General features: G+C 39.1%; 2 protein-coding genes across 4 annotated transcripts in view; both read right to left on the bottom strand.

The window, feature by feature from the left end:
* Window positions 1-279: 279 nt before the first annotated feature.
* Window positions 280-19,483, bottom strand: dlgap5 (discs, large (Drosophila) homolog-associated protein 5). Of its 2 annotated transcripts, XM_077201160.1 has the most exons (20): window positions 19,342-19,483; window positions 18,225-18,445; window positions 17,959-18,143; window positions 17,363-17,416; window positions 16,872-16,905; window positions 16,644-16,724; window positions 16,057-16,137; window positions 15,857-15,934; window positions 15,666-15,694; window positions 15,406-15,581; window positions 15,083-15,313; window positions 9,213-9,301; window positions 7,761-7,921; window positions 7,574-7,672; window positions 7,241-7,487; window positions 3,125-3,803; window positions 2,964-3,021; window positions 897-1,065; window positions 750-787; window positions 280-398 (listed from the first exon to the last, which is right to left on the bottom strand). In XM_077201160.1, exons 2-20 carry the CDS (start codon window positions 18,442-18,444, stop codon window positions 294-296), a joined length of 2,814 nt encoding a protein of 937 aa, XP_077057275.1. In that variant the 5' UTR covers window position 18,445; window positions 19,342-19,483; the 3' UTR covers window positions 280-293. The 2 variants fall into 2 exon arrangements, with proteins under 2 accessions (XP_077057275.1, XP_077057276.1); XM_077201161.1 differs by lacking the exon at window positions 750-787 and having other exon boundaries at window positions 19,342-19,467.
* A 1,725-nt stretch (window positions 19,484-21,208) lies between these two features.
* ccz1 (CCZ1 vacuolar protein trafficking and biogenesis associated) overlaps window positions 21,209-25,412 on the bottom strand; it is a 16,152-nt gene continuing 11,948 nt past the window's right edge. For both annotated transcript variants that reach the window (XM_077201158.1, XM_077201159.1), the window contains 5 exons: window positions 25,259-25,292; window positions 25,009-25,126; window positions 24,344-24,502; window positions 21,869-21,996; window positions 21,209-21,714 (listed from right to left, as the gene is read on the bottom strand). In XM_077201158.1, the coding sequence (XP_077057273.1) occupies window positions 21,659-21,714; window positions 21,869-21,996; window positions 24,344-24,502; window positions 25,009-25,126; window positions 25,259-25,292 (495 nt within the window). In that variant the 3' untranslated portion in view covers window positions 21,209-21,658. The remainder of the gene's footprint in view (window positions 21,715-21,868; window positions 21,997-24,343; window positions 24,503-25,008; window positions 25,127-25,258; window positions 25,293-25,412) is intronic.

Below are 25,412 nucleotides of genomic sequence, written 5' to 3'. Positions count from 1 at the left end.
CCCTTCTCCCATGAGCCTGTGACCTCTACCACGTCTGGCATTTCAACACAGTCAGTCACCAGCAGGAATTAGATAAAATAAATTCACAGAATGGAAGTGCATTTTTTTTCTTATGATTTTATTAACGTTTAAAACAATTTTGTCATTTGAAAGCCTTAATATTTTGCATAGAAATAGTATTGCTGTATCTAAATAGTACAAAAAGTGAGTAGCAAATAAATGTACAAGTGTCAAAGGCATCTAATTTAATAAAGCAAAAAATGAAAACTATCCACATTCGAGTGGATGTGCTTTTATTTGTTTGTGGGAGGTGTGAATATGATCAGGTCACGTTCACACATTGATGGTCTCACTCTCTCCTTCTGCTCTGGGGTGAACAGCAACAGATTGTCTGACATCTGAAACAACAAGGTTATGGACAAATAAAAAATTGAAATGCTGACAACTCTCAGAAGGTGTAATAGAGTAGTGGTTCCCACAGTCATAGAAAACCTGGAAACATAAAATGGTGATTTGCAGGCTTGAAAAACTAAAAATCTTTAGACTTAAAGATTTTATTAATAAAAATTAAGTCATGAATATTTCTATAGTAATTGTTTTACTAGTTGCACATCTATAAAATATTTTATTGGATCAAAATTGCTGAATCGGATCCAAATTCAGATTGAATTTCCATGACTGGAAAACTGTGGGAACCCTATTAAAAGACAGAAGAAATGATTGTTAATAAAGGAAAGATGTAAATCCACCTGACTGGTCCCGGGTGTGAACACCATTCTTGGAAGAGCTGAGACAGGAGTGCAAGAGAGAGAAGTGAGTGCCCACGTGCCCCCCAACAAACCATATGTGAGCATTAATAGTGAGTATTATGATGGGATATGAGGGACATAAACTACCTGTAGGTGTTGCCAAGACATCAAGAGGACGCTCCTCTGCCGGAGTCACAGGACTCTCCATCTCAGCATCCTCCATCCCAAGGGAAAACCTCTCTGCTGCAAGACCCGGAGACATGCTGTCTCTCACTGTTGGCTGCAGGTAACGCTCAAAGTCCAAACTAGTAGCATCCTGGGAAAAATACATCAGAACATGATCCAAAAACTCAAGTAAAAGAAAAAAGCTCTGCTGATTAATAGTAGGATTCAGGGATGCAGAATAAAGTTTAGCTGCACTATGTAACTTTCTGACCCATATTAAACCACATGGGTCTTGTGGAAGAACATTGTTTTGGTTGCGCTTCAGCTCCGCTCCTCTGCTCAGATTAATGTAGTAATAAATAAATAAATATTGGATTATTAAGCAACATCACAAAATCCATCCCGACAACTTAAACCTATGATACATTATATATACATATTTAATCAACATGAAATAGGGGTAAAGACATGTTTTGGAGGATGGATTTTTTTGTGCACTCTGTCAAGTTACATTAACAGTTATATAGTGCACCTTTAAAACATTAGCCGATAGTGATAAGATGATAAAATGATATAATGTTACAACCAAAGCCAATAACCAATAGATAGCCGATAGTAAAATGATATACTATTTTGTCTAAATAAATTTAAAATCACTATAATGCTGTGATGCCTAAATTTATTTGTAGCATTTAAATTAATTTCAGGACAGTATGGAAAAACTATTTATATATTATTATTATTGATGATGGCAAAGGTAAAAAATATAAAATAGAGGAAGTTTGAACTATTAAATATCCAATATAAATGGATACCAATTATATATACAGTATATATTAGCGGTGAGACGAGACACGAGATTGGGTTCACGAGAACGAGATAGGATTTTAGCACAATTTTATAGAAATTCTCAATGACTAAATTCATGACTGGAAAAATAGTCTGCAGGTGCATTTTGAAATGTTTTAACTAATTATCTTCTAAAGAATGCCATTTCAGTTCTACTTTAGGAGTATGAATTATCAAATGCATTGAAAGACAACAATATACAAGCACTGCAAAAGGTTTTTGCCACAAACTCAACTGACTAGCTTTTAGCCTGTATGATTTCACATGAGTCTCTTCAGACCTTACAGTACATTTACGAGCTTCCAGGACTTCTGTTTGAGGATGTGTGTGACCTCCAAATTAAACTTATTTCCACAAATTGAAATAAAAACAGTATAAATAACAAAAATAAATAACAGTGTTTTCTTAGTCTTATTAAGTGCACACAATAAGTTCAAGTTCAACATACTGTAGAGCACAGACTCTTTATAATTGTTGTGAAATTGCGGTATTATTTTGTACCGGCAGTTATAGGCTTAAGGCGGTGGGTTCGGAAAAAGGCCGGGTGGAGAGAAACGAGTGAGTGAGTTACGCTGGTGCATTTGTGTAAAGTTGTTCTGGCTTTCTGATTAAAAGTTTAGAAACGGAGACTCCCTTGTCTGTCGTTCTTCAGACGTTACAGTACTCCAAAGTGCAAACAGAGACCAGAGCTACATCTACACAGTCCAGAGACAGGTTTGATATTGGGAGACAGACTATTGTATGCAGCCTTATTTGCGCACATCAGGGAGTTTGTGTTTGACTTTCGGGTTTGCGATCACATGTACATGTTTATAGGGAGCGGCGGTGCTGAGCGCACATTCTACAACATAAGACATTTATCAGAAGTTTAGGCTCAGATTCGCAACAAATCATCCGCCATCTTCACCCGATAACTGAACCATGATTCAACTCGTGCTGGATGAGCAGACGTTTACAATGACCTTTTGCTGTTTTATAAAAATAAAAACCAGTGGAGGTGGTACCGCGTTGGGCATCGTAATGTAATGTGAATGTAGCGGTGGCATATTCTATGCTAATTTCACCCTCACGCTCTGTCATGACGATATTGCGAGACAGCTTTTCACCCGACGAGAAATCGTCACATTTTAGTCTCGCACACCCCTAGTACATATACAAACCAATATTGTGCATTTCTAATTGGATTTGGTAGATAATCACCTCAGCATCTTGAATTCCAGTCATTTCAACATCTGTGTGAAGCTCTCTTGTTGGGGAGCTGTATGAACAGTGGAAAGAGTATAAAAGATTATTAATTATGCCATGTTTAGTGGCTCATATGTAACAAACTAGATGGCCTAATATAACAAAGCACAGCATACCTATTACAGGCCGAAATGACCTCATTACTGAGAGCTGCAGAAATGCTGAGATCTTTGGTTGGTGTGGAGGGCACCAGGACAGGGGAAGCAGGTGCGTCTGCTTCTAAGGAAGAGGTTTGAGATAAGCACTGGGCACGAGTATCTAGACCGGCATCTAGTCCAGTTGGGGCAGGCAAACTTGCTTCAGAGACCATGTCCTCTTGTGGTTCCTCTTGGGAGGAAGGACTGAGCATAGACTCTGGAATGCATTCCTCAAGCTGAGGTTCTGAAGATTCTGCAAGGTGCTCGGACTGGATGGGAAAGTCTCGTGATTGGTCTACTGGACTGTTTTCTGCTGCATTACTGATCTCTGGTTGGGTGTGTGAGGTACAGGTGGAGCTTAAATCATGAGGTTGGCTGTTGGAGCAGGGCTCTGTGTCTGGCGAAACATGTGCGGTTTGGTGGTGGTCAGGGCTGATCTGAGGAGCTCTGGGAGACTGTGACAGGGGCTCAGCAGAACGTAGAGGCGTGGAAACAGGCAATGCATCGGGTTGATGGTTTCGAGGAGGTGTGGCAAACATGCAGGGTAGAGGGGAGGCACGAGAGACTGCATTAGATCTGCACTGCCTGCCTGGAGTGCTGAACTTAGAAGCACAGGGGGAAGAAACTGTACTGATTCGACATGATCGTCTGACAGCACCTGAAAAAAAGAATATTATACAGATTCAAACACAATGACGACATATTAAAAAAAGGATAAAGTGTAGTTAAAAAAACTCAAAGGACAATTTCTAGACTAAGGAATATTTTTAGCATAACTTGAATATTTTAAGTATAAAAATGACTATGACTATGCTAATCCTGGACAGTTTAATCCTGGAGTTTTATGGCTAGAGGCAGTAATCAGGCATGTGATTTAAGCCAAAAAAGGATTTTTTTTCTCCCTTTGAATATTACTATACTGAACAAAATTATAAACGCAACACTTGTTTTTGCCCCCATTTTTCATTAGCTGAACTCAAAGATCTAAGACTTTTTCTATGTACACAAAAGTCCTAATTCTCTCAAATATTGTTCACAAATCTGTCTAAATCTGTGTTCGTGAGCACTTCTCCTTTGCCGAGATAATCCATCCACCTCACAGGTGTGGCATATCAAGATGCTGATTAGACAGCACGATTATTGCGCAGGTGTGCCTTAGGCTGGCCACAATAAAAGGCCGCTCTAAAATGTGCAGTTTTATCACACAGCACTATGCCACAGATGTCGCAAGTTTTGAGGGAGCGTGCAATTGGCATGCTGACTGCAGCAAGGTCCATCAGAGCTGTTGCCCGTGAATTGAATGATAATTTCTCTACCATAAGCGGTCTCCAAAGGCATTTCAGAGAATTTGGCAGTACATCCAACCGGCCTCACAACCGCAGACCACGTGTAACCACACCATCCAAGGACCTCCACATCCAGCATCTTCACCTCCAAGATCGTCTGAGACCAGCCTCCCGGACAGCTGCTGCAACAATCGGTTTTGCATAACCAAAGAATTTCTGCACAAACTGTCAGAAACCGTCTCAGGGAAGCTCATCTGCATGCTCGTCGTCCTCATCGGGGTCTCGACCTGACTGCAGTTAATCTTTGTAACCAACTTGAGTGGGCAAATGCTCACATTCGATGGCTTCTGCCACTGGTGTTCTCTTCACGGATGAATCCCTGTTTTCACTGTACAGGGCAGATGGCAGACGTGTGGGTGAGCAGTTTGCCGATGTCAACGTTGTGGATTGAGTAGCCCATGGTGGCGGTGGGATTATGGTATGGGCAGGCGTTTGTTATGGACAGGTGCATGTTATTGATGGCATTTTGAATGCACAGAGATACTATGATGAGATCCTGAGGCCCATTGTTGTGCAATTCATTCACGACCATCACCTGTTGCAGCATGATAATGCACGACCCCATGTTGCAAGGATCTGTGCACAATTCCAGGAAGCTGAAAAGATCCCAGTTCTTGCATGGCCAGCATACTCACCAAACATGTTACCCATTGAGCATGTTTGGGATGCTCTGGATCGGTGTATACGACAGCGTGTTCCAGGTCCTGCCAATACCCAGCACCTTCGCACAGCCACTGAAGAGGAGTGGACCAAAATTCCACAGGCCACAATCAACAACCTGATATACTCTATGCGAAGGAGATGTGTTGCACTGCGTGAAGCAAATGGTGGTCACATACTGACTGGTTTGCTGATGAGCGACAGGTACGCGACGCACCGGTCTCGTATCTCTCACGGAGGAGCGGAAGCATAAAAGGAGGAGCGACGACGGTGAAGGACAAGAGAGGCCAGGCCTGGATTTTATTTTCGTTTTGTTTCATGTGACAGCAGTCGTCCGTGAGGGACTGCTGCCTTTATTTTCGTTTTGTATTTGTTCATCTATTTATTAAAGTTTGTTGAATGTTTACCGGTTCCCACCGCCTCCTTCCTACAACACCTAACCTTGCTATAATAAGGTTATGTAGGGTATGGACCAATCAGACACATACTAATTATTCATTATATACAAAGGTTTATGAAACTCCTCACACAGCCCAAATGAACAAACACAAGGGCAGAAACAGTGTCATGTTACAGGGCATGATAAGGAGATTTTACGACCTCCGAGGAATGTGGCCACATACTCAAGAGAGAGACTATGAAACAGAAACCCTCTTTAAAACAGACTTTGCTGCATTAATCATAGACTAACTGATCTATAAATGAACATGCATAAAACTGTGAAAGAAACAGTGTAAATGGTTTACTGTCTCGTGTACTATTAGGTATATATTATGGTATGTATCCTGGTATACAACCAACTAACGATCAATGTAACCTCACCTGTATCATGCCTCCTACCTAATTAATCCTCATTTAATGACTCAGACTTTGATGTACATCACCTTCTTCTAGAATGCAGTGTGGATGTGTTATAGCTATTTTAGCATTAATGAAGGTATAATCATGCTAGGGACAAAGATCCGTAAATCAACTAAGAGCCACTTTTCCTCTCAGACATGTCCCCTTTCTGATTGGTCGAGTTCAACCCTTAGGGGAGGATCTTCTCCAGGCCTTATTAGAGACAGTCCACATGTGACCTCCCTCTCTTAGTTCTTTCATCCAGCCGCAACACTGTTCTGGTGATACTGGGGAGCCCCCTCCCCCTCCACGGGGGCCCCAGGGCCCAGCAGGCCTCAATTCCAACCAGATATGGGCTCAGGCAGGAGAGAGATGACTCTCTCACAAAGAACCAAGGACAATCTCAAGAGTTTTGGAACAAAGACTCCAACCAACAACGACTCCAATCACCCATCCTTCCGACTTCCTCACTTCTCCTGGGTGCTCGGCGTGGCCTCAACAGAGTCCCAGGCCTTGCCCAAACCAGCCATGCGTTCCTGGAGAAAGAGAACGCTCAACCAACTTCCACTTGACACTGCCGGAACCATCAACGACTTCAATTTTCAACAACTTCAAGAATTGTTCCCATTACAAATGCAAGTATTCAATTCAATGAAATGTGAAAATGAAATTCTGATGGTTCTTCTCATAGACCCTCTTCCGGTTTCCAATTTCATCCTATCACTAACCTATTTATGTATTCATTTGTGTATGTTGTTTAGTTTATTTATATTCATATAAATATCTATATTTAGTTAATAAAACTTGTACATAATATGTATTTGGTTCTGTTTTGTTTGCAATACAAGTCACTTTACGATCACGGTTTTTGCTACTGGCTCAAAGTACTGTACAGGCGAAGAAATAATTATTCTTCGGTGGCCATGGAAGATACCCTTTTCTTAGAATAAATTAATAATCAAAAGAGTTCGTTGGAAGAACTGATTAATTGATTGTAATATTAATTCAGCCACATCAAGTTAATCCAATTAACTGACCCAAATATTTATAATTAATAACAACAAGATATTATTGATTATTAATATTTCCAAAAAGCTGAGTTCCTTACAGTTATGATATAAAAAAAATTGATAGCATCGAAACTTAATAATTCTCGTCACTTTTCAATAACACAAAAAAACTAATACTTTCCCAAGTAAAAAAAACAACTATTTCATGCTTACTAAAGACAAGTAAAGTTCAGTTTTACCTAATGGTTTCACTGGGCTTTCCACCTGGAAGAAGCCTCCATGGAACACCACAGTCTGTGCAGGCAGAGTGGCGGCAGGGGCAGCAGGAACAGAATCTGCATTGTCCTGGATGTTGCCTGATGTCTCCGAAGCTTTCTGTTGAGCCTGCTTGGCTCTCATGGCAGCCTTCACAGCAGCCAGTCGACTCTTCACTGCAGCACTGGCACCTCCACCTGCTTCGGCCTTCCCTCCTACGACAGGAGGCTTCTGTAGCAGAAAAGGACAGGATATGAGAAATACACTCCACATTTGTAATGCAAGATTATTAAGATGGTGCTGATAATGTGGTTTACTTTGGCCACTCTTTTTCTGGCAACAGGCCTGACTTCCTCTTTCCAATCCCTTGCTTCTGCCTCTTTCAAGGAATCAAACTTCTTGTTAACATCTTCCACCTATTTAAAAAAAAAAGAGAATAAAACAAAACAACATTACAAGGGTTGGACGTTATTTAAGCATTTTTAAAAGGGAACATCAACCCACCTGAAAGTACACCATGTCCCAAAAGCCCTGCAAGTCAGTGCAGGTTGTTATTTTCTCTCCACGCCCCAATTCGCAGTCATCCACCAGCCCGCTGAACTGGCTAAAGCGCTCTTTCATCAACAGTCTAGCCTGGCCAACAGCCGTGCGCATCCGGTCTTGCACTACACCGACAGGGAGAAATATACTTACTTCATATAACTGTATAGTTGTGTGAAGGAAACCTTGTATCTCAGATTTCTTTTTTTTTGTTAAATAAATCATTACTATTTACGTCTGTCTGTGGGTTTTGCAAAAATCTAATCAATGAAAAATATTTTATAAAAAAGAGCTTGTGACTAAACCTCTTATCTCCATTGGATCATCAAACTGTCAGTAAAACCTCAACTTACTCCACCTCTATAGTGAATGAAGGGGAATACACATTTGGACTATCTGCTTGTCTGCAATGCACGGGTAAGTAAAGAACTGGTTGTTTGAATAAATACAGCATTCTCTTCACTCAAGAATCACTACATTTATAAAGGCTAATGTTTTGTGTATTCGAGGAGCAGAGAAGAGGGTCTCAGTCTAGCATTTGTTGTCGAGTCATAGCCAGTACTGTCGTAAATAGCCTCTGCATAGCACTTCATCTTTAAAGGGTAACTAAACCCTAAAACAACTATTTTTTTAGTTAATCTGTAAGACTGGGGCTTTATTAATGCTGTTCATTGAATCAAGTAAATTTTGGGACATTTGGGTATAAAGTGTTTTAATTCTACAATATGTTGTAAAAACGTCTGAGTGCTGCCCTCTTCAGGTTGGATACTGCCGTTGAATTTTCCTATTGGATGTTGTGGTACTGCGTGACGCAAGCAGGCACCAGCTCGCCCTTGCCTACAGAGAGAGCAGGTCTCATGTGCATTTTTCAAATATTGCCAGTGGGTGGAGTCAGGCTCTGACCAGGGGTTGAGTTACCTTATAACAACATTGGATTTTGGGCAAATTACAAAAAAACTGAACGCCCACATAGCTACAGTAAAGTTGAAAATGTAATATGATGCACTTACTACATCAGATGCGGCCATTCTAATAACTTACAAAACACTTATGTCCAACAGGTGCTGGTCAAAAACCCTGTACTCCATTTATGCTTGATTTTGGTCAATTGTTAATAATATAATGGTATATGCAAGTGTCTGAACACATAAAAAGCCACATCAGCTTTGACAACACAGCGTTTAATTATTTTATAGTGTTTTTTTTTGAAAAGTAGCAGAAAAGTATTATTTTTGGAGATATGAGGTTTCCACCCAACAGAGATGATAATAAACATCAAATGTGTTCTAATTAGTTGTGATTGTGTCATTTTAACTTTCAGAGTGGACAGAAAAATTAATCCTTGCAGGAAAGCTTGCATCAAACCTAGTTAGGATACTGTGTTAGACTTTGGTATTTAGTTAAAAGTTGTCTTACTCTCCTCCGGGACAGAGGTATCATCAAATCGTGACTCCCACAGCTTAGAAAATCCAGTCAAACGCTCGGTCTCACTGGCCATCACTGACCTATTGAAACAGTGAAACAAAATACACTAAATATTTAGCATTAAATATTCCAATCCCAATCTGACCCGTACTGCTGCCTGAATCATAATCATACACTGTTCATTCGTTGGCCAGAGGAGGACTGGCCCCCCGACTGAGCCTGGATTCTCCCAAGGTTTTATTCCTCCATTCTGTCACCTGATGGAGTTTGGGTTCCTTGCCACTGTCGCATCTGGCTTGCTAAGTTGGGGACACTTATTATTCTTAATATTTGATCTGCCTGCTTTAACAACATTGTATGAGAACTTTACAGGACAATGACATCACGTTTTTCTCCAGAGCTGCTGCATCAATAAATTAACTAAGGGTAAGTTTACACAACAACGATGTATTAAAAACAGACACGTTTTTTCCCCCCTCTGTACAGATGCCAACGTTATCAAAATGATCCTCTGAAAAGTAATTGGCAATGTCACTTTGTAAAGAAAAACTACGCGCCAGCGCACATACACCACATTCACACAGGGCGTCTGGGTCAACGCTTGACGTGGGGCCAATTAGTGGAACTAAAACTTGGTGCTGACGACAGTGACAACAGCCAGTCACATTACTTTTCCGGGGTTGCATGAACGAAATTGGATAGCGTCTGTGCTAAGTTATTTGCATAGGCAATCTGATTGGCTGATGCCTGCGTTGGTGCTTGAAAAGTTGAGAATTTCTCAGGTGTTCGACATCGGCTGGATATAACCGATTGGCGAGAGTTGCCGGTTGCAGGCGGGGAGGAGCTGAAAACGGAGACGTGAAGTCAGACACTTTCTGCATCCCGTAGTGACGTTCGCGGTATGTTTGCATACTTTTATCACAGCTGAATTTAAATAAATGCAATAATTGTCAAATACACAAATGTTTCAGAGACATATTCATTATATACTTTATGTGCTGCTTAATACAGCATCTGTGTGTACAAGAATAAAGTTGAACATAACCTATACTATCAATAAAGTGGGGCCTACATTTTTTTATCACTTTTATTTTGATAAATATGACAATATAACATCACGACTACATGAAGAGGTTTTACTATTATAAAAAACAGATTTGTGAGCAGTAGTGGAACTGAAGGTTTTAGAATAAACACGGGATCGCTGTCATTCGGTGAATCCGGCCAATCGTGGAACAGTTGTGTAGTCAGAGCTAGTGCAGCCTCTCTGGAAAAGCTGCGCAGAATGAATCATGCGGCTGCCCTTGAATTGCTCTTGTGGTACTTTGATGCCATGCGTCAGCATAGCAATGAAAAGCAATCCCAAAAGAACGAATGATACGACCCAATGGCGCTAATTATAACGAAAATAACAGTGGACGAAGGACTGAACCCTGTGGAACCCCGTGCTGAAGAGGGAAAGGGTCTGAAAATGTGTTATTATAAAACACGCATTGAGATCTCTCTGAGAGGTAGGACCTCAACCACTTAAGCACCTGACCAGAGATGTATTTCTCAATTCTATCCAAAAGAGTACTGTGGTCCACAGTATCTAGGTGCACTAAGGTCCAACAACAAAAGGACAGATGTTAAATCTGTGTCAGCAGCCAGTAACAAATAATTTACCACCTTTGTGAGTACTGTTTCAGTCGAGTGTTTTGCTCGGAAAGCAGACTGCAGCGGCTCAAAAAGATTATTAGATGACAGATACTTAAAAAGATGATTTGAGACCACTTTCTCAAATACTTTAGCTAAGAAGGCCAAATTAGAAACAGGTCTATAATTTTCCAATTAGTTTATATCCAGATTTGGTTTCTTCAATAGTGGTTTAACCACCGCAGATTTAAAGCAAGCCGGAAAAACTCCTGTGGAGAGCGAAAGGTTTAAAACAGCTAAAACATACAGTCCTAATGTTGGCCATAATTCATTAACAACCCACGCAGGCAAAGGATCCAAGGAGCAAGTGGTCCTTCTTGCAGATACGATAATTTTAGTCAACTCGGCTAAGGAAATCGGCTCAAACTCATGGTAGGCCTCTCCAGCAGAAAATGGTCCTGTGATAGCGCAGTCTAAACCCCCTAGCTCAGACTGGGGTATCATAGAGCGGATGTCTTTAACTCTCTTATAAAAATACATCATAAAATCATGTGCTGACAAATCGATACTATTTACTGGCTGCTGACACTGTGTAAGTCTATTAACAGTTTCAAATAAAAGTCTAGGGTTATGCTTATTATTCATAATCACATTAGAAAAATAGGCTGCCTTAACAGTAGCCATCCTAGTCTGATAGGTGGTCAGACTATCATGCCATGCCCTGTAATAAACTTCAAGCTTAGTATGGCGCCATTGACGTTCAATTTTTCTACAGCCCTTTCTGAGAGTCAATAACTCATCATTTAGCCAAGGTGTATGATTTTTTGGAGAACACTTCCGTGTCTTGGCAGGGGCTACCCACTCCAACAAGTCCCGGAGTTCACCATTAAAGTTATCTGCTAGACAGTCCACCGAAAAAGCTTGGCTAAAAACTGGATCCATCACATCTGGTAGTTTCAGAGTTAGATCAAGTAAAGCATTAGTGCTAATATAACGAGATAACCTTGTATTCTGCACCATTTTCCCCATACTAATTGAATTAGGGATAAACATGTCAAATAATATCAGCGAATGATCTGAAATTGGTAGGAAGGTTTAATTAAAGTAAAAAGCTGCGATTCAAAACTAGAATAAAGATCACAATTTAAAATCTGTTTGCATTTAAAACTGTCTTTAAAAAGTGAGATGATCCCCCCTCCTCTTCCAGAAAGTCTCGGAGTGTTGAAAAAGCTGGTGTTAGGAGAACAAAGTTCAATCATGGGCGATTCATCACCCTCACGCATCCACGTCTCGGTTATGAACATAAAATCTAGAGCATGGGAGTCACAAAGTTCGCGAAGAACAAATGTCTTGTTTGACAATGACCGGACGTTCAGAAGACCCATCTGGACCTTTATTTCTCCAGCGACCGATGACATATTGCAATCCAATGCATGCAAGTTATTCACACACACACCGCCTCCTCTGCATCGCCTCCTCTCAGCCCAATAAGGTCGCAACAGCTGATCGGACGCCGGGCGCCGGGCAAACAGGTTGAACACACCGCTGCCGATGCACCAAATCCAGATACCCAAAGCATGCAGGCATACCAACAATCGGGTCTATATAAGTCCTTCTCAGCAATGTTTTTAGCTTAACACGCTTTCCAGAGCGTGTACCGCGAGTATGTCGATGTCTCCTGAGAGATCTCACCCGGGGCAGGAAATGCCGCGTCTTGGCGGCGAAGTTCCTCCGGTACCGCGACCAGGAAAAATGGCAGACCCGCACCATTTCCACCCTCGACACTGGAAAGTCTCCCAGAAGAATCCCAAATATCGAACAGTGCCTGGCGCCCATAAACCAGCGACGATTTAGCGCTACTCACTAGCAGAGACGCTACCAGAAGCAAAATAAATGGCATAAACAATGATGATGAGACCAAAACAGGAGCAGAGAAACGGCATGCCATGACAGTCGGCGCCATCTTTACCTCCCTCTTAATATATTTTTATATATTTGTGATATTTTACTTTTATTTGTGACGTGTTGTCTTTGCATTTGAACATTGCACATTTTAAAGTGTAAATTGCAGGTTCAATTTTTCACGAAGATAATGCAATGTGCTTGTTAAACATAAAGATAAGAACCGCCCACCATTGTTTTTTATACCAAAATGCCGAATATAATATGAAAAGTTGGTACGTTTTACAGTGGTTTTAAGCACGCCCCCTCCCTTCCACTAGGCTGGGCGTGACGTCATAACAGGGACTCCAAGCCTAGAGTTACCGTTAGTCTAGCGGCAAGTAACAAAAATGGTGAACTATTGTGTTTGTGCGGGGCGTACAAATACTTCTAATACGGGAGAGAGGCTCCACAAGTTCCCCAAGGACAAACGGCTGATTCGTGCCTGGGTGAAGTTTGTGGCTACGAAGCGAGCTGATTTTAGTAGAAACGTTTTTTTAGATTCAGAAGTGATTAATTAAATTACTGAATTGTAAGCAGTGTGTGCATCTCTACAGCTCTGATTACGACCGCTAACACCATGTAAGTAAATAATGTCTTCAGTTGTTGTCCCTTCTTGCTATTCTACATGACGGCAAGATTTTGAAAAGACTTTAGCTTGTTTCCTAATGTTATCCGGGCTAGCACCAGGCTAACCTAGGCTAGCTCTAGCTACTCACCAGGAAACCTGGCCAACCCTCCACTAATTTTCCTCATACCAAGCATTAATAACACTTTGATGGCCATGATTTCTGACAATTTCCTCCCCTCTCTCACGCCTGACTGGTTCAAAATTGTAGGGCTGTGGTCCATCAAGAATTTGATGGTTTCCAACCTCTTCAGTCTCCCAGTCGTTCTCCATAGTCAAACCGCAAACAGTAGGAATCTAGCAGAGTACGGGTTGCTACTCCCTGTTATGACGTCATCACCCAGTTACGGTAAAAAACATGCTACCTTTGAAGAAACCCCAATAAATGTTATTTTAAAATATATATATATTGAGCACTTTAACACATTAATTGATTGTGGTGGTTAACCTGCAATTTACACTTTAAACAGGACACGCATTAGCTGAATAAACGTTAGCCAATACAAACATATTTATAGAAAATAGTTGACAATGTATAGACAGGAGTCCTGTCACGTGACCAATAATAGCAAAACGAATCACTTATTTTAAAAAGAATATCAAGTATAAGTTTAGATGAATCCGAAATATGGGGCTGTGTTAACAGTAAAACGTCTGTCTTTTAACGAATTTTAAAAACACGGATGGATAATTCAAATTGCTTTCTGACATTTTGACAGCCCGTCAATTTACAATTATCTTCTCTCTCTGTGCGCGCGGTCTGTGTTTGTGAGAGAGAGCTCGTGCAGCACTGATACAACGGTACTTTTTAATCCATAAGTAACTAATGCGCTAGTTTTCATACAAAATAATGATGTAACATAATTAGGTACTTTAGTTATTATTAACACAATAACATAACACATGCAGACTATGTTTCTCAACATTGAGAATGAATAAATAAACTTCAGACTCACGCTGATCAGTAATCCACAAATTACAAAACTTTCATAATTATTAAGCCATTGCGATTTTAATTTTATTTAGATTTAAAATGCATACTTAAACATTTTATAATTTGCATGGCTGAATGATGTTTTCCTCTTATCTGAGTGACCATGAATGAAGGAGTATTTTAATCCATGCGATCACTCCCGTGTGATCATCGAAACCAGATTAAGTTAACTAAAAACAATATTTAAACTTTCCACATCCACCCTAGCCCGTTTACCTTCAGGAGTCAGAAGTACTGTGACTACTGTACTGTCCTGACTTATTAACTCAGTCAGACGGCGGACCGCCGGAACGGAAGCGGGATCGAGCGGGCTGCCGATTTTCAGTCTCTTTTTAATGATAGGCCTTTACGCATCTGTCAATCATCCCCGCTTGCTATTTGGGGAATCAACCCAGCGCTATGATTGGTCGAACTCCGCTTCTTTTGCTGTTGCTTGATTTGAGGACTGCGCGTGCACAGAAGCTTCACCAGGTTTTTGCGTAGTTTAGAGTGACAAATCGTACCACCGTACTTTGAGGTCAAAATGCGTATCCGCTACGCAAAATGCATACAGGTTGGCAGGTCTGTGTGAGTGCACCAATACGCATTCAAACTCCCATAGACTAAACACGTAATAAGCATGTGCATGTCGTCACCGTTTTTACAGATACAGATCTGCCTCACCTGAAATAGGCAACATCATGCTGAGGCTCCAAGGGGACCAAAGGAGCTGCGGAGGTGGACAGCTGAGAGGAGGATGGGACAGGAGGGGGAGAGGACACTGAGGGAGGGGTGGTGGGAAGATCTGGTGAAAGGGTTGACAGAGAAGATGGAGGGGATGAGACTGAAGGCAAAAGGTGAACAGGTTTGGGGGGAGAGGGGAAGGTGGGCTCCACGCTGGCTTCAGAAAGAAAGCTAAAAAAGAGAAATATGTTAGTTTTATTTCGGACCAGCTTATATGATAAAGCTCACACATTCAGTTTATTATAATCAAATTCAAGCGGTACCTCGGGGAGAGGAAGGCACTGGCTGAATGTGGAGAGAGGGGCGCAGGCTCAAAGGAACTCAGACCAACAGGAGGCTGGAACACAAATCCCTGAGGAGCAAATGAGGGGGGAGCAGCTTTGGGTTCCTCTTCCTCAGGAACCAGAGAATTAACTGCAGTGTCCTTTTTCTCAGCAGGCTAAAAATATCCAAGCATGAAATATAATTCCCAATTTTCTGAAAATTTCAAAACCAAAAAGATAGATATGCAAGATCAACTCACCTTATTTTCAATATTTGTCTTTGTGTTGCCTGTGTAAGATTATGAGATCTACTGATTAATGACACGTAAACAGACATCCTGTAATTCTGTACTGATGCAACATTACTTCCATCTGAGCAACACGGTGGCAATGTAAATCAATATACAATATCAGAAAACATGCCAGTAGAAAATAACTGTAGGCTCATTACCCTGTATGGCTTTCACTCTGCCAGAAGAGGGCGCTGCAGGACATTTAACAGTTGATCTCGTTTTCATAGCCCTTGAATCTAAATCACAGAGACAAAGTGGCTTAAGTTACACACATGTAACACGACTAGAGCATAATAAAGGTCACAGAGACAAAACTTTTGGAAAAGCCCAAGATTTAAAATGTTAAAATAAAACTGACCAACAGCAACTGGTTTAACCACAGCTGCCGGTGTTGTTTTAGCAGCTGATCGTGTGGTTGGAGCTCTCACAGATGGTTCAACTGTAAAAGAAATGATAATGCTCTGCATCTGCTTTTTTATTTGAAAATTGACTTTTATTCAGCAATGGCACAATTAATTGATAAAAACTGACATTAAAGACTATAATGTGACAATACAACTAAAATTTCCATTCTTATTTTGAACTTTTTAAATCAAAGAATTTCCACAAAAATATTAAGCAGCAAAACTGTTTAAGCAGTTTTTTGACCACTAAATCGGCATATTACAATAATTTCTGAAGGATCAATCGGAAGATTTTTTTTAAACATTTTTAAATATTAAAAATAGAAAGTTATTTTTAATTGTAATAACATTTCAAAATATAACTGTTTTTATTGCACTTCTGTAACAGCCTGGGTGAGCATTAGACTTTAAAATTATTATTTTCTTTTTGACCCTCAAACTCAAACAAGCAGTTGTGTGTATATATGAAAAAGTTACATTCGCAACTATATCATCCACCTGCGTTTTTTGCACGTTCCTAAATTTAAGTGAGTGGTTTTACCTGTAGCTGCTCTGGTTTTTGTGGAAGTAAGAGCTTTGCAGTTGTTCTTAGTTGGAGCTCTGGTGGTCGATACTGTCTCAACTGTACAAACACAGATTCTTTAATAACAGCATGAATGCATCACAGTTCACAGTTCAGACAAACAGCAGTGAAACCATTTCAGCTTGATCAAATTGAATGATTAGCATTCGGTAATATGAAAAACAGAGTTAAACAAGCAGAACAAACCTTTCTTTAGAACAGCATGTCTTTCAACTGCAGGCTGTAATAACAACAACAGAAGTACATAATATAAAACAAAAATGACGTGATTTCAAACTGTAACTACAGAAAAACAAAGGTAAAAGTTACTGTACTTACTGCAATTACAGATTTATTTAAACTAAATAAATCAGTAGTTTGAACAAAACTACTGTTCAAAAATGTGAGGTCGGTATGTTTTTGAAAGAAGTCTCTCATGCTTACCATGGCTGCAATTATTTAATCAAAAATACAGTAATATTGTGAAATATTACAATTTAGGGTATTCTATTTTAATACATTTTAAAATACAATTTATTCCTGTAATTATAAGCAAATTTTCCAGCAACTATTACTCCAGTTTGCAGCAAGACTATATGTCTGTTGACCAATGGCAGACAAGGGGAATTTTGGGGGAAATTGTTTAAAAAAACCTCATTATTTTTGTCATTTCATTTTGTGATTGCACGCTTACATACCTTTTGATTCTGCATCGAGCGGGTTACTCGTGTGGACTGGTTAGTTTCCGCGATCTGTCATAAATCATGATGAGAAATGAGATGGGAAATTAATGGTGCATTCAAGTCCTTCTGGGAAGTTTGTGTTTACGAGTTGAGAATTTGTGTTTATGGCGTCATGTTTGTTCAAATCACTTTCGTCGGAGCAAGATTGTGGTAACTTTAACGTTATTTATTATTATTTTATAGTGTTATTTTTTATGAAGCCACTGTAAACTTTATCACTACATATGAATTATATTGTTATATTATAATGCTATTATATTTGTGCAGTCAATTGGCTTATTTTGTTGTAAATAAAAAAGCTTGAAAATGTCATTGCTAAATATTGTGGGATTCCGTCACATTTCTCACTGACTCCCACAACTCGAAAAGATCAGGGCTTAAAGAAAATACAGATATTCCCACTCGTATTTATTACTTTGTGGTGGCTTTACTTCATGTGCATTTAACTCGTAAATAAAATCTTTTCGACATGACTTGAACGCAGCATAAGTACTCTTCATTATATTCTGACTCTGAGAATGACTTTTCAAACTGATATTCCCATCACTCACCTTGCCTCTTGCTGGTGCAGCAGTGTTGGAAGGCAGATACCCGAGCGGCTGAGGCTTATACAGGCTGACCTTAAACACGCCTTTCTTTTCTTTCTCCCGCTTTTCCTTCTCTTTCTGCAACATCTTGTTTTCTTTGTAGCGAGAGAGCATCTTCTTCCTCTCCTCAGCAGCAGCAGCATTTCCATCTGTTAAGAACAATTGTAACTACTTCAAAACAAAGCCATGCCAACATAAAAACGAACAACTAAACTAACTACGATATTAACCTTTAGCTGTCTTTGTTTTAGCTGCTTGGTCTTGGGTGGCCATGATGCTGGATGCATCCATTGAGAGCTCGATCTCCGGCAGCTGGTCGAGGTGCCTGCGCAGATTTTGGACCTTCTCTCGGTTCTCTTTCTGAGATTGAGACCGACGTCTGGACATCTTAAGCCGGATCATAGACACACTGCTGTCCCGCTTGTACAGGTGAGCGAAGCGAGAGTCCATCCTACAAGAGTTTTTCACAACAAGAACAGTCAATTACCTAAAGAAGTGGTTCTCTCCAGGTGGGTCGTGACCTAATACTTGTTTCCAGTGGCTGGTTGCATAAAATGCTTAGACCAGCCTTACAAGTTAGTCATCTAATTTTTTTCCTTTAAAAATGGCTATAACTTTAAGCAAGTTACTTAGTAGTAGTTTGTCAAATTAGACAATACGTCTAAGTTGGTTAGACTTACCATACTAGTGACTTATTTAATGAATGTTTATACTGGTCTAAACTGGTCTCAGGTCTGTTTTTAGATCAAATGCAGAAAAATTTAATGTAAATAATACCGTATAACCATATAATTTTTGCTTAATAGTTAGGACAGTTTAAGATTAAATTGATTTATCAAATTTTACAAGTGAGATTAACGCGTTCATATCTTTGTTGTTGACATCAAAGGCAGCGTCATCAAACTCTTTAATAACTTCTTTTTTGCTAACCTGGTATTAAAAACATGGATAATGTCAATGTAACATTTAGTGTTTTTTATATAGCGTTACTTCATTTATTTGATTCCGACTTCATGTCATTTTCATTCTCAGAGCATCCTGTCACAATGTTTTAGGTAAAAACAAAACAAATACAACCAAATAGTCAAGCAAATACGTGTTAATTTCTTATAGGCAAGATGTCATTTGCAAAAAGTAAATTCTAAACCAAATCTTTATATTCACATTTATAATATAAAATTCCAAATATTATTTTTCCTGACGCAAAGCAGCAGAAACAACAACACATGATGATCAGTTTTGCTCACGATACAAATCTCACGTTTAGCATGTTTGGAAGTCGTACGCAATGACAAACTAAGTTTAATTGTAAACCCTCTGGGAGAAATAATAGGAGCTATTTCTTACCTTTATATTAAGGTGGGTTTACGGGAGTCAAGAACGTTTAATCCGGAGATTTAATAATTCGCAATATCTATTCAGTAAACAAACGTTTAACTGTCCTAGAAGTACGACTTGCAAGATGGCGGGCAGGCAAAGTTTTGAAACTGACATACAGCTCTTCTGATTCGCTGCTCCCCAACACAGAAACCTCCGTTGATTGGTCAAATTTAGATGACGAGTCAAGCCCCTGCCCCTTTTGTCTCAAATGTATTGTGCCCCTCTCTGATAATTCTAAATAATAATAATATTATTATATACAGTATAATAGATAATTATACATTTATAAACTATTGCCACTTACAATAATAATATAAAAAAATATATACATTTTTTTGGGGGAAGCATTTGGCGGAGATGAAGTGATAGGCGGAGTTTCCTTTGTAGCGCTATGTAAGCACGCAGCAGTTCACACTCACAGCCAGTGCATTAACAGTCTATGGCATTAACTAATGTTAGCAAATACAACTTTTGATTTTAATAATGTTTTAGTAAATTCTGAAATTAATATTAACTAAGATTAACTAATCCTGTAGAAGTGCAGCTCATTATGAGTTCATGTTAACAAATGTAACTAATGAAACCTTATTGTAAAGTGTTACTGATTTCATGATAGCTACTATATGCATATACATACATAAAATTAACATCAACAAAACTAAACATGAGTTCCTCATAATTACCTTCTTGATTCTTACTGTTTTGTTTGGTAAAGTAAATTATATTTAGTAATATTATAGTAATTTCCCTATTTTCGTTTGATGTGTTATGCATGTTATGCAACATATTTTCATAGAATGCTAAGGAAAGAAAGGATAAAAAAAAAAAACTCCTTCCGCCCCTGCCCCTGAGGAGGTCTGTGCATACCACTGTTACTGTGTGTGTGTGGTTACCTAGATGATCCACAAAAAATAAATAAAAAAATATTGCAGGACCTGAAGAATTTTTCTGAAGAACGTTGGGCAGTTTAACTGCTCAGGTCAAACAAGGGACTCAAGAACAGCTATCACAAAAAAAAATTACATTTTAATAAGAATCAAGGGTATAAAAGGGTCTTTTTTAAAATTCAGCCAGGGTTTTTTAGTCTTGTGGACTGCTAACATCTATGTAAACTATCTTATTGCAGGACAGTACTAAATAAAAAAGTACCATGCATTTTGAATGATTCCTCTTATTTTGTCAAAATAATTAATTTATTTAAGGTGCATGTAAAGTTTTGAGCACGACTGTATGATGCAGTCACTCTGTACAAGATGTTATTACTTTAATTCAGCAGCTGTCTAGGACATTTCAAAGGTGATTTTCTTTTGGCACTACTACAGACGATTAATCCATTACATTTAAAAAATAAATAAATAAATCACACGTTCCATGTTGCTCTGTCCGTTATTATTTTGAATGATTGTATTCAGAAAGGTAAGCCTCTTGCTGAGGATAAAAGTCAAGGTGGATCACCCTGACCAGATGTCCGGATATAATACATTCTGGCGTTTTGTATGATGCAATTAGCTCATAATTCTTCCCAAGCCAATGTAAGGTTAATCATTTTTTATCATAGAACATTCCCTTTGCAGGCTAACAACTTCTAAATCATAAAACTAGTGGTTGTGACACAAAATTATAGGCTAAGTATGAAAATTATTATGAACCAGGATCAAGTGATTTTACCACTTAAAGGCTACATGAAAGCTGAACTAATAATTCAATATATATATAGAGAAAATCTGGACCAGATGCGTTTCATGCAACCCTTGTCTTAATCAGCATGAGGCAGGCAGAGAATTGGAATCCGTTTTAACAGTGAAGTATATTTGAACAAGAAAAGCAACCTACATTTAATGAAATTGTAAATTTATTTTTAAGTAATGGGTGTTAAACCATGATGCTGATGACATTTAAAACAAGAGAAAAAATATATCTCGACAGATTCATATTCTGAATTTCATCAGTGCGTATTTCACCCTCTAATTGTATCTGTAAGTGATAAAACAAATCTGAACAATGGGAATTAAACAAAAGAAAGGATAGCTAATGGGTACTTAAACATGACAATATGTACATACAAACAAATGAAAAGAGGTAATTACAGTAAAATTCAGATTTTATAATTAATTACAAGCAACCACAGTTCTGTATAGATTAAATAAAAATCTAAAAAATTGCATGATGTGAAAACTCTTTTTTTTTTTACAATGCAATTATTGCATTACACTGATGCTGTCAGTAAAACCTGAATGGTTGACAGTTTTAGTGTAGTGAAGTAGTCCATGCCCATCATATCTCTTCAGTCCAAGAAAAAAATATTATTGAATTGTGTTGCACACAGCCTTTTCACTTCCTCTGTAACACAAATAGAAGCTTGGTAAGAGTTAAGGTCAAAAGAAAGGTTTTCAACACACTAACTTGTAAATAAACGTAAAAAACTGTGACTAAATGTTAACTAGTGGTTTTTATACAATCTCGCACCATTATATGGTGAATAATATTAGCATACCATTCACTTCAATGAGGTTGGCATTCTTCTGGTTCAAAATGACATACAACTCCCTCTGATCAGATTTCTTTCCAACAACCCAGTAATCGGTCATCGCTTTAACAATGATTTCCTCGTCCTCATCCACCCTACAAAACAAGCAGACACTGGGTTACACACACTAACTGTGCATACGCATACATTACTGATATCGTGGTATGAACATTTTCAAAAACAAATTCATCAATACTTTTGTACGAAAAATAAATATGCAAAAATCACATACTTTTGGTGGCCTTATTAATGTGTTAAAATACAAAAATCTTGAAGAAATCTGTGTAAAAAAAAAAAAAAAAGCCAAAAGTGTTTAATTCTGTCATTTACTCACCCAAGTCAGTCCAAACATTTTACAAAAAGACTTTGGTTAATCAATTATAATGAATCCCCACTGAAGGTCCAAACAAAGATCTTTGTGGTAACAAAGACCACAAAGATCATAAAGGCATCATAAAACAAATCCATATAATTTGTATATATTTGTATGCATTATGCAAATCAGCACCCTCAGGCACCCGTTTGCTCATTTAGATTACTCCAAATTCATTAACATTACAACAGTGGTTCCCAAACTGGGGAGCGTGGCAAGGCTACGGTCCACATCCGGTATGCGTTGAATCCATGTCGACCCAGATGTGGGCCGGATCTGGGTCGACATGTTACTGTCTGGGATAGTGTAACAGTCAGCAGATTGTTATGTAAAAGAAACCTCTTCAGGGTAATTCAAGACCCCGCTGCATAATAATCCCACTTATTATCCGGCTACTTGCCACATAAGTACATAATTGAACACAAAATATTAATTTGACATTTTATTACCTGAAGATGAATAGCAGTACCCGCTTTTATAGGTTGTAGTTGTGCGATAACAGACCACTAGATGGCGTGATCAAAGAATCAGGAAGACGTGAAATATAAAATAAGAATGATGCACAGTGGTTATGCACAAAGCATTGTCAAGTTTGTGAAAGGACTGGTAGTGCCAGGTAAACGTAAAGCAGGAAATGAGTGTACTTCATATTCACAAACACCAAAACAACGTCTTGAAGTAGAACCAATCCATTATAATCAGTGACGCTTTCTACTGGATGAAGCACGACACTACAAACCCCAGACAGTAAACTGGCACCCTGTTCTTTTTCTGACATGCTCATCGCTCTGACACGAAGGACAAATTGATTTGCAACGTTTGCTTTGTCACTTCCAGTAGACATCCTCAAGCTGTTGCGGCGCAGTGCAGCAGTCGCGTCCAGTGCAGTGAAAAGACAAGAAAATATCACGAGGCTTATCTCGCCCTCAGATTCACCAGAACAACGGGGTAATGAAGAGAAACCAGAGTGTGTCGCGCATCTCAAAATATTAACTTCTGACAATATGAAGTCAAAAAAGTTAAGATGCCACTTAAAGACTTCACATCACAAACACAAACCTGTTGATGTTGAGAGAAGTTGTAGTTCTGCCTCAATTACAATATTTTTAAAAAAATCCTTCCGAATTTTGCAATCAAGGAAGGTCATGTCAGAGTGTGTTTATGTGGGCGCATCTATACATTTATCAAATAATCCTGAAAAAAAAAAAGTTGCCTGATAATAATCAAAAATGTTTCTTGAGCAGGCTGCAGCAAATCAGCATATAATGATTTCTGAAGGATCATGTGACACTGTAGTAGATTGGAGGAATGGTCATTTTCTGGTGAAACGTTATTTCTGTCCGTGTTCATTTTAGGCCCGATTTTAATGGAAATCGCAGACAAAATCACAGCCAAAATCAGAGGCAAAACAGTGTTCATTCACATGTGACAATCACATAGTGTGTATTATCAAATCCGAGAGAAATGTTGATGCGTTGCAGATGCCCGTGAGAAATTTAGTCCTGCAGTGTGAGATGTGTTTGACTTGAAATGACATCGGCGATGACCTAATGTAAATGAGACAGCAAGATACAGGGCGAGGGAAAGTTCAGGAGTCATAGACCTGCAACAGAACATCAGCAAGCATGGCTTCTGAAAGCAACCATTCTCTCCTTCATATTCTTCTTTTTTTTTCATTTTCCTTGCATATCAGTGCACAGAAAACTTGGATCGCGAGCTTTTTGCAGGCAATCATTTTTACAGGAAGAAATACAGTCTCACGCGCGACCTTAAGTTATTTCCTGTAACACTTCTCGCGTGTTGCGTTGTGAAACATAGACAAGACTGAGTTGTCACGATTTTTCCTATTGAAATGTTGTGAAAAGCTTGACCCCCTGTCGCCGATCCCTCGTTTAATGTACAACAGCACCTAAATGGTACCCCAGACAGTCTTGTAGTGTGAAGAACAGCGGTCCGATGACGTGCAGTGTGTACCAAGCATTATTCCTTAATACCTTTAAAAAAAATGCAATTCAAACATACAATGACCTCAATACATACCTCTTAAATAAATCAATAGCACTGCTTACCGTGCAAAATCGCAGTTGATGTCTCCAAGGATTTTCATGAGGTCCGGATGGACAGAGGTGAGGGACACACTGGCTGTCTTGCGCATGTGGATGGTGCTTTTCTCAGCCAAGTTCATGTGGTTGAAGTAGATGAATTTAAACTGAGGTTCCTTCTCTGGCCTACAACAATAGTTTTGAGAGAATTATTGTAGCTGAGCTACCGTATTCCCTTCTAGTGCAACATGCATGCAAGAATAAAAGCAGTTATGTGTCCTTAAAGTGTGATAAGTGGCATGTAAGTTGATATGAGGGATTGTACCACACAATACAATACTGCGCGCCACGCAGGGCTCAGGTAAGATAAGGACACACTGTTTAGATATGATTAATGGATAAGCTCCGGTAACTGCTACTGGAAGAGAGATGATACAGTGGAATGCATGCGAGTGAAAGCCTTGTCTATATTTCTGAATGGTTACTGGATGACCTAGTCATTTAAGATTGATGCATGTGCTAGCAGTGAAGCAGGACTCATTTGAAAGAGTTGCAGTGACAGCTCAACATACATATGAATAGTTTAAAAGAGCTGCAAGCCAAATTTTAAAACCACATATAAAACGTCTCCACTACCTGACAGATTTCACTGAAAAAGGTGAGTGTGTATGGAGCTCTGGAGTAGTACTGACCCTGATATCCTCCGGTTGACATTGTACTGCTCACATATGTCAGACGCCAGTAGGGTGAGATGGGGACCAACCAGGCTGTCTAGTTGCTCACAAAACTCACGACTCAAATCCACTGCCGCTATGGGCACAGAGGAAAGCAGAGTTTGAGAAAACAGTTAACATTTGCCTGATTTCCTGATAATATGAGAAGTCTCAACTGTTAACAAAACAAGCACAAAAATTTGGTAAAATAGCTTAAAAAGACACTTACAATTTACCATGAAGCACACAGCTGCACTCATTGCCTAGATAAGAAATAACATTTATGTAAAATGCGAACTTGCTTTTTTTCATTAAAGAACAGTGTATTTCCCTCTATCAAACAAAAATATTGACAATTGAACACTTACTGTTCATATTCTAAC

This window comes from Siphateles boraxobius, unplaced genomic scaffold, assembly GCF_051911475.1.
Source record: "Siphateles boraxobius isolate OS27281-9 unplaced genomic scaffold, OSU_SipBor_1 46, whole genome shotgun sequence".
NCBI classification, from domain to species: Eukaryota; Metazoa; Chordata; class Actinopteri; order Cypriniformes; family Leuciscidae; genus Siphateles; species Siphateles boraxobius.
This window is presented reverse-complemented; position numbering and strand designations above follow the sequence as displayed.

What these genes read in the sequence shown, in the direction of transcription:
- dlgap5 (XM_077201160.1), bottom strand. Translation starts at nt 18,444, where the DNA reads ATGGACTCTCGCTTCGCTCACCTGTACAAGCGGGACAGCAGTGTGTCT. An exon ending in GGGACATGGTGTACTTTCAG is followed by an intron (nt 7,673 to 7,760) that starts GTGGGTTGATGT and finishes TTTTTTAAATAG; the next exon opens with GTGGAAGATGTTAACAAGAA. An exon ending in TCACACCCGGGACCAGTCAG is followed by an intron (nt 399 to 749) that starts GTGGATTTACAT and finishes TTGTTGTTTCAG; the next exon opens with ATGTCAGACAATCTGTTGCT.